The 8,430-nt window shown below is 50.7% G+C and overlaps 5 protein-coding genes across 5 annotated transcripts; 3 read left to right on the forward strand and 2 right to left on the reverse strand.

Annotated features, from left to right (window-relative positions):
* Positions 1 to 1,205: 1,205 nt before the first annotated feature.
* H257_12274 (transcription elongation factor S-II) lies at positions 1,206 to 2,500 on the forward strand. The gene has a single exon (XM_009839427.1). It carries the CDS (start codon positions 1,295 to 1,297, stop codon positions 2,330 to 2,332), a length of 1,038 nt encoding a protein of 345 aa, XP_009837729.1. The 5' UTR covers positions 1,206 to 1,294; the 3' UTR covers positions 2,333 to 2,500.
* A 409-nt stretch (positions 2,501 to 2,909) lies between these two features.
* On the reverse strand, positions 2,910 to 4,102 carry H257_12275 (hypothetical protein). Its single transcript, XM_009839428.1, has 7 exons — positions 4,015 to 4,102; positions 3,906 to 3,951; positions 3,811 to 3,846; positions 3,693 to 3,752; positions 3,521 to 3,614; positions 3,263 to 3,474; positions 2,910 to 3,198 (listed from the first exon to the last, which is right to left on the reverse strand). The coding sequence occupies exons 1-7, from the start codon at positions 4,037 to 4,039 to the stop codon at positions 3,069 to 3,071; spliced, it is 603 nt and encodes a 200-aa protein (XP_009837730.1). The 5' UTR covers positions 4,040 to 4,102; the 3' UTR covers positions 2,910 to 3,068.
* Positions 4,103 to 4,318: 216 nt separating this feature from the next.
* H257_12276 (hypothetical protein) lies at positions 4,319 to 4,668 on the forward strand (the record flags this gene model as incomplete). The annotated part of the gene is made up of 2 exons (XM_009839429.1): positions 4,319 to 4,566; positions 4,647 to 4,668. The coding sequence occupies 2 exons, from the start codon at positions 4,319 to 4,321 to the stop codon at positions 4,666 to 4,668; spliced, it is 270 nt and encodes an 89-aa protein (XP_009837731.1).
* Positions 4,669 to 4,733: 65 nt separating this feature from the next.
* Positions 4,734 to 7,282, reverse strand: H257_12277 (hypothetical protein). The gene is made up of 3 exons (XM_009839430.1): positions 6,039 to 7,282; positions 5,870 to 5,988; positions 4,734 to 5,673 (listed from the first exon to the last, which is right to left on the reverse strand). The coding sequence occupies exons 1-3, from the start codon at positions 7,230 to 7,232 to the stop codon at positions 4,986 to 4,988; spliced, it is 2,001 nt and encodes a 666-aa protein (XP_009837732.1). The 5' UTR covers positions 7,233 to 7,282; the 3' UTR covers positions 4,734 to 4,985.
* Positions 7,283 to 7,649: 367 nt separating this feature from the next.
* H257_12278 (hypothetical protein) lies at positions 7,650 to 8,345 on the forward strand (the record flags this gene model as incomplete). Its single annotated transcript, XM_009839431.1, has 3 exons — positions 7,650 to 8,019; positions 8,066 to 8,257; positions 8,311 to 8,345. The coding sequence occupies 3 exons, from the start codon at positions 7,650 to 7,652 to the stop codon at positions 8,343 to 8,345; spliced, it is 597 nt and encodes a 198-aa protein (XP_009837733.1).
* Between the last annotated feature and the right edge of the window lie 85 nt (positions 8,346 to 8,430).

The following is an 8,430-nucleotide window of genomic DNA, read 5'->3' on the forward strand; positions in this document are numbered from 1 at the left end:
CCATGACCGACACCCTGCCGCTTGGCGACCGCAAGGACCCGGCGAATCGTAGACATGTGGTAATTGTACTTGTCCGCCAGCACCTGACTGAATCCTCTCGGTAGTCGGGCCATGTAGCTGCCGTTGCTGTGAAACAAGACCTCACGAAGGATGGCCTCGCGATCGTCGTCAGTGAGGTTGCGCCTTTCGGTTGTCATTTGCGTATGTTTGTATTAGGAAGTGAATGAAATATGTAAGCAACTTTTGGACGCGGGCAATGGCTTCACCTCTTGAGATTTCCCGCTCATCATCACATCAACAGAGAGCTCTTGGTTTGCTTTTTCTAACTGATCCAATCAAAATAGCGTATTTAGATTTGAGGTAGGCGACATCATGTTTGCAATTTACCTTCTGAATATAATGACTTGTCATGTACATCCTCCTGAAACTCGCCACTTATTTCGCGCACATATTTTGGAACGGAGGGAGTATTGGAGAGATTTCGCAACTCATGTTTTTCGCGCTCCATTTCCCGTTCCTGATTGTATGGCAACGGGAATGGGAATGCAAACTTGGCGGTTTCGCAAATACGACATTCAAACATAGAAGTGGTTCTGCACGTTGGACTTTGAATTTATTTGCCCCGAGGATCATGACCTTGCTCGGCGCATATACTGTGGGCTAAGTGGAACAAGCTACGCTGTGACACAAAAGTGCTCCTACTAGAGTGCTAGAGCGAGGGCTTGACATTCTAGTAAAGAGGCCACAATTCCCAACTTCAGGTTTGATCTGAACAATGTGCGAGACGCTGATGCCCTGCAATCAGTTTTGACGTCGCGGTGTCCTCCAATAGGCCTCGCTATGTACATAACTCAAATGAGAAGTTCAACGCCTTCGTCAGATGTCCAGTTCTGTTGTGGTTAGTAAAGGACGGGAATGGGAGATTCGCCCATAAATTTATGCAAACGTAAGAAAAAAGAATTATAGAAGATTAGAGGTGTGGCGTTCACGATTTACAGTTAGATTTACAGTTAAGAGAAAAACATGACTTGCGAATCTCTCTAATAATCAATACTACGTAGTATATGTACTGACTCTGAGTACGTATTCGGAAAAAATACCACGGATTTGGACCCGGCCGCCCACGTATTTTCAGTATTTTAATGATTTTAATAAACTAAAGTAGCCTATACTTTATGGAAGAGAAATAAAATACAACGGCCGGCCGCCCACCCAACTTGGTTGTTCGAGAACTTTGAATGGTCACCACTCGGATTCGACCAGCAGTCTTCTCCACATACCCACCTCACCTATCATGGACGACGTCGTGAACCTCCATAAGCGCTTGACCAAATTCCTTGCCGGCGAAGACAACGATCAGAACGGCGTCGCAGATGCGATGGAGCATCTGAATACTGTCGACATGACGCTGGCGATCCTCAAGGACACCAAGATCGGCCAGACTATCGCCAAATTGAGGAAACACGACGCCGAAGTGGTGTCATCGAAGGCCAAGCATCTGCTAAAGAAGTGGAAGACGCTTGCATCTAGACCCAGCGACTCGGATATCAAGGTAGACCCGGACGTCAAGAGCGAGATGGGCACCCCAAAGGTGAGTCCGACCGCGAGCGATTTGTCGGCCAAGGACGAGTCCAAGTGGTCGGTGAAGGTCGAGACAATCAAAGACGAGCCCAAGCGGCCAGTGAAAGACGATCCGGCTGCCACCCCCATCACAATCCGGCGCGCACCAGTCCACGCGTTTTCGAGCCAGCGCAACTCGACGCCGTTCGAGTTCATCCCGAAGGGATTGCAGGACGTGCGCGCCACCGTGCGCCGAAAGCTCAAGGAGGTGTTGAGTGTCGCGGAAACCCCGGAACTCGTCGCCGAAGCAGAGTTTGTGGCCGTGGGGATCGAAGTGGCCATGGCGCGCGAGTTCAAGATGGACTCGGCGCGCAACACGAACGAAGGCAAGAAGCACTACACTGACAAGTATCGCCAAGTATCGTTTAACCTCAAAAAGAACGAGTCGCTGCGCCAGAACCTGCTCACGCATCACATCTCTGGCGACCAACTCATCAAGATGAGTCCGGACGAGATGGCCACGGAGGAGCGGCGGAAGGAGATGGACCAGCTGCGCGACGACGCGTTCCAGCGCGCGCGGCTCGACTGGGCGGAAGCAAACGCGGACAAGATCAACAAGGCCTGCGGCATCAAGGACACGAGGGGCCTCTTCACGTGCGGCCGGTGCAAATCGACCAAGACAAGCAACACGCAGCAGCAGACGCGCAGTGCCGACGAACCCATGACGGTGTTTGTGATCTGCCACAACTGCGGAAAGCGGTGGAAGTGCTAGCAACAACCAAGCCACGGATTCAGGTTGCTTTATTTAACATAACTAGCCAGTAAGGAGGTTATGCTGCACAAATGTCGCAAGGAGGTTACTGTGCACGTGTATGCTGTATACTGTATATAAATAAGTATACGTACCAACCATGCCTTCTTCTCCTGTGTGGGCAATACATCACCGAACCTGCAAAATATCATATAAACAAAGTTTAAGAGATTTGCTTTTGATGGTTCGTATTATTCAGCCAATCATAAGTCACCTTCTTCATTATTTTAGCCAATCATACTGCTTTACTTGATTTCCCAACAGTGGCAAATTTGGGTAACGTTTTAACGTTACCCAAATTTGCCACTGTTAAAACAGTAAACACACAATAATATCACCGATGAAATGATGGCCTGGCGCGATTTCGTAAAATGACGATCGATCACGGATTCGAACACACTTCTGGCCTTACTAACTGTAGTGATTCATACAAATACTAGTCCATGCAATAGTAGTAGTTAGTATATAAATACATAGTAGATGCACGCAGCATTGGACTCGTGTTCTTCTCGTCTGTCTAGTACTATTTCCATCAACATTTGCAATAATAATCATGTCGACACGTTCGATTGTTGTTAAAGCACGTCCAAGAGGCACGCTACGAACGACACTGCCAACGCAGCGACGTTCATCTACCGTGTATCTCGCGGGTATGTTATCTTTACTCGCTCTTTGTCTCTTTCTCTGGCGCTTGATACTAAGTCGACGCAGCAAACACGTACGGCTTGGCATTGCGAAAGGTCGACATGTCGCGGATCGAGTTGGAATGGAACTTGTATTCGATCAACGTGTTGGAGTCCAACATGAGGATCTCTTTGAGTTTTTCCCTACTCTCAAATGTAAATATATATATATGTCCACCAAAACACGAATCGATAGAATGATTTGTACCCAATCGCAAAGCGCACGTTGTCATCGGCGTTGTCGGCGTTCCAAACAGAGATCATATCCTCTTTCGACCGAAGCGCCATGGCAATACCCACGACATTGAGCGTTTCGAATGCCTCGCCGATCACAGCAAAGAGCAGGTCCTGCCACATCTTGCCGAGGACGTTGGCCTTCTTCTTGATCTTGAGGATCCAGCACCCACCGTTTGGGAACGCCTAGGCTCTTGTTACAGGGCTACATGACGCCATGACTATTCATTACCTCCCACATCGGCGCACAATTGAGCTGGTCACGAAACAGGTACAAGTTGGTGTCCTTGGCCAGCTGCGACGGGCGCTTCACGTGGATATAGTGGCTACATCATGGTGAGTCATATACGTGATAGCTTATGCTCGCTGTAGCAGCCATCTATGATGGGTGGTGGTTAACCTACCGCCAAAAGCCTTCGACGGTGTGAAAGTTGGCGATCTTTTGCAAGTTGGATTGGTACGTGCTGCATGAACATGATGCACATGAGTTGAAGAGACGTTCGTGCCATTTGGCTAGCCTACCTCACGTCCGTGCGTTTGGGCATCTTCTTGTCAAACCTGCGCAGCGCCACATGGTTAGGAAGGCGCACGACATTTTGGTTGGCATCTCAACGTACCACAAACTCCATCCAGTTTGCAATTGATGCTCCTCCACCGCTGCATCTGCATAACCACAACGGCACATGAGCATACCAACTCAAGCCATCTACCGACGGATAATCATACCGTTCGTCTTGTCTTCTTGCGCCATCGTCGCGGCAATTGCTTGACGATGGATTATGGCGCCCACCAACCAATCCACGCTCCACCAAAAATTGGACCAATCTGCGGCGTCGCCACCCTCTGCCCAATCAGAACGCTGCATCTATTTTTGTCCGATTTTCTCATTTCACCAAATGTCCACATCAATAAATGTACTACGAAGTACAGTAGTCTTTCGCATGAAGAACCAAACAACAATTCCGTGAAGTTGCCGAATGTCCTTTGCGTGCTTAACGTTACGGGTTGTCTTTCAGTCTTGCTCGAGACCATGTCGACGGTGGCCACGACGAGTGAAGAAGCTGCGGCGCCATTCAATCGCTTGACTTATCCAAGTCGCCAGGCACGTTTTGCCCACCACATTCCTACATCGCGCAATCGTCGTGGAGCTAGCGTCAAAGCGGCATATGGGTCGTTAAGAAGCACGTCGCAACCCCCGCCGGTCGGAATGGGGCCTTTTGCTGTCGACGTCGCGCCTGAAGGCTCGTTGCTGTGGTGTTCCAACAGCGTTGGTATCTGGTAAATTAGTACAGCCTTAGTGTCAATGTGATCACCCTAGCGACAGCTATGCTATGCAGTACACACTGTACAACTTGCAGGTGCCACACGGGGACATCGTAACCATGATGTTGTGCAAGTTCGGTTACTAGTACGTCAGCATTAAATAGTAACTAGTTACATACTTTCACATCCAATCAACAATATTAGTTTTAGAGATTTAGCTGTACAGTACAGCACAGTACTGTCGTGTCCAGTACATCCACAACGTTAGTACATATATGCCGGAACTGATAGAGGTGATGACGACCACAGAACACCATCACAAGTGCCATCGATTGTACGAGATCGACACCCACCCCCCATCACAAGTGCCATCGATTGTACGAGATCGATGGCTCGGTAGTTTAAACAAATTCAACACAACAATGTGGAGCTAGCTACAACGCCGCGAGATCCACAACGATGGCCGTGTGGTTCTTGGTGGCTACCCCGTCGCCCACGGGCCCAACTCGTCCGCCCAAATGGGTGGCCAGGAATCGCTCGGTGCGGTGGCAAAAGTCAATGTTGTTAGGTGGGCGGTGGAACCCGTGGCCTTCGTCAGGGTACACGATGTACGTGACATCGTGCTTGGCTTGGAACAGCTCCCGGGCCACTTGGTCACTCTCCGACTTCACCACGCGGGGGTCGTTGGCTCCCTGCCCGATCAGCACCGGAGCCTTCATCGCTGCCACGTGAAACAGAGGCGAGATCCGGCGGTTGAACGTGGCGTCCGACACGTCTCCGATGCGAACCGCGAACGCCTTCTTCATGTGCGCCCAGTTTGGCGGCGTCGCATCCAGCAGCGTCTTGATGTTGGACGGCCCCACGATGTCCACTCCACATGCAAACACGTCTGGCGTGAAGGCCAAGCCAGCTAGCACCGCGTAGCCACCGTACGACCGCCCGTAGATGCCGACGCGAGATGCATCCACGTAGCCAGAGCCGATGGCCCAGTGCACAGTGTCGGTGAGGTCCTGCTGCATCTGACGGCCCCATTCCTGGTTGCCCAAGTTGAGCCATCGCATACCATACCCTTTCGACCCACGGTAGTTGACACTCATCACGGCATACCCACGATTGGCAAACCTACACATATAACGTCACAACTACGGTGTGGGATATACTTTTCACAATACGATGCCATGTTTTAATATGTATATATATATATATTATCTATTTAATATATTTTCATAAAACTCACTATGCAGTATTTCGAAGTATTTATAATAGGATAATATATTTTTTACAAAAAAGATAAAAGTAGAGCAATATATATATATACCATTGATGGACAGGGTTGAATCCCCATAGATCCTGTGCCCACGGTCCCCCGTGGACGTTCAGAACCATCGGCAACTTGGCCGCTACTGCCTTGCCAAGAGGTAAAGTCAGGTACACCACCTAAAAGATCAGTCTTTTTTCATGTGCGAATCAAGATGGAGATAGGCTACCATGGATTCGCCATCCGAGCACGGTACACGCACAGGTTGCATGGGTGCAAACGCATACTGTTCGAGCAACGGCCGTTCCAACCCAAGCAACGTCACTACTTGGGCCGTTCGGTCATACAGGTAATACCGCAACGAGTGGTGGTCCGACGCGATGCTGGCTGTCCATTTGTTGTCGTCGGCAGAGCGACTGACGATCGAGATGGTGCCCGGGGCGACCGCCGCGAGAACCGCCAGATCCGACTGCATGGCGGGCTGCAGGACAATCTTGGCGTGGCCAAAGCTCTCGACGGTGGCGAAGTCGGGGAGTCCTGTCACAGGGTGGAATTCTACGTGCGCGACGTCGCCTTCGGCATGTGACGCGATGGTGACCGCAGGCACCGACTCGTCGGTGGACAAGAGCAGCAACCGGCCAAGACGCTTGGGGTTGGCTGCTTGGGGGGAGGAGTCGGCGGCGTTAGTGGTGTGGGCCAGCGTCGACGTGATGTACAGCCCTGAGCCGTCCGCCGTCAGCTGCAGCGGCTCCACTTGGTCGTCCAGGCCCCATGACGCCAAGACGCGCCATTTGTCGCCGTTGCACACCCATAACGACTTGGTCCACACTTCCGAGTCGTCGTGTTGAGTGCGTGCCCGTACTTGGAGGTCTGCGTCCACCACCCACGCATCGATGTTCCCTGGGTTTAACGCCAGCAACGTGAGCTCGCCTGTGACGATATGCAGCCTGAACACATCAAACACGGCCGGGTTGCGCTGGTTCAGACCAATCACGACTTCCTGCGGACGGCGGGAGCTCGTGAGGCGGTTAATCTGGTTGAAGAACGACGTCAGCTGGAACGTCGTAAGCACCTTCACGTTGGGAAACGGCGTGCGGTTCACGGTGGTCATTGTGGCCAGGTCGACCACGTACAGATGGAAGGTCTCGTTTCCGTTCAGGTCCTGCACGTAGAGGAGGTGGGCGCCGGTTTCGGCCCATCGATAGAACCGAATGGGCCGCATGGCTTCAAACGTCACTTGCACCGCCGACGACGGAGTACCCACATCGTGCACAAACAGGTTCATCACGCCGGTGGTCGCATCCGCCGAGAGGTATGCGATTTGGCTGCCGCTCGGTGAGACCTGAGGCATCGAGTACTCGGCATTGCCAAACAGCACAGGAAGCGGCACGTCCGCTGGTGGTGGTGAGGAAGGGGAACCCATCGCCTCAGCAGTCAAGAAGTATCACAACCTTCGTCAACTTATCGTGCAACACTCAACACTACAGTCACAGTTGTCACATCACTTTGTCAAATACCTTTTCCAAAACGAGATCGAGGTATTTCCAATGGTCAATATTGAAGAAATCCGATTTCTTACCTAATTGCATTACTTTGTAAGGTAATTATATGATGTGTGGCGAGCTTTAACTAATAAATAATAAATAATAAATCTCATTAGTAGAAAAAAGTCGGATGTACTATGCAAATTTGAAGTTATTGCCGGATAAACGTCCGACTTTTTCGTTCATTGGAATGTACTTTCTATACAAAAGATAAGTCTAAAGCTAAAAATTAATTTGATCATGAAAAAGTCGGACAGAAATCCTGTATCCATTGATTGGCACAAATTGACCCCATCATGGCAGAAGCAGCGCGTGAAGGCCCTTTGGGAACCAACTCGACCCGCCAGCTGTCGACAACAGTGCAGGACCTTCGAGACAATCGACTTGCCATGAGCTCCAAGAAAGGGTACCACAGCGGCATCAATCAGGTCGTCATATGGCTTCATTCGTCCGGTCCCTCGAACATGGTCAATGACGACGGTTCGATCAACCTCAACGAGTTTGGTTACGCTGAATTCACAGAGTTTGTGCTGTACAAGTACAAACACGCAAAAGTCTCTCTGTCAACACTTTCTGGTTATCGTTCTGCGATAAAGGACTACTACAACCGACTCAATGTGCCGCTTCCTGCTGGCTTTGCCAACGATGCCACGGTCATCTTTCAAGGTACATGACGCGCCAAACGACCTATGTGCCCATGTTTAGTGTGTAGGAATCCGCAGACTCTGCGCAAGCGAGACCCAATCTGGCGCAATCAAACCAGGTGGGAAGCAGCCCCTACGTCACCACCAATATGTCGTCCTTTGTAAGGAAAGTCTCTCAAAGTTCGACTCTGGTTTCACGCACCTGTTTCTCATCTTGACGTGGAACCTCATGTGCCGATCGAAATCGACTTCGACTGTGCGTATTGACCATTTGACCGACGAGGGCGACGCGATCGGCGTTACATTCTTCAAGTCGAAGACCGACCAGGGAGGCACGAAGCGGCGTGATCCAAAGCACGTTTATGCGAACCCACTGCGACCAGAGGCATGCTGCATTCTTGCGTTGGCTCTCTACCTCGCTTGCAACACCCAA

This window comes from Aphanomyces astaci (genome assembly GCF_000520075.1).
Source record: "Aphanomyces astaci strain APO3 unplaced genomic scaffold supercont1.39, whole genome shotgun sequence".
NCBI classification, from domain to species: domain Eukaryota; phylum Oomycota; class Saprolegniomycetes; order Saprolegniales; family Verrucalvaceae; genus Aphanomyces; species Aphanomyces astaci.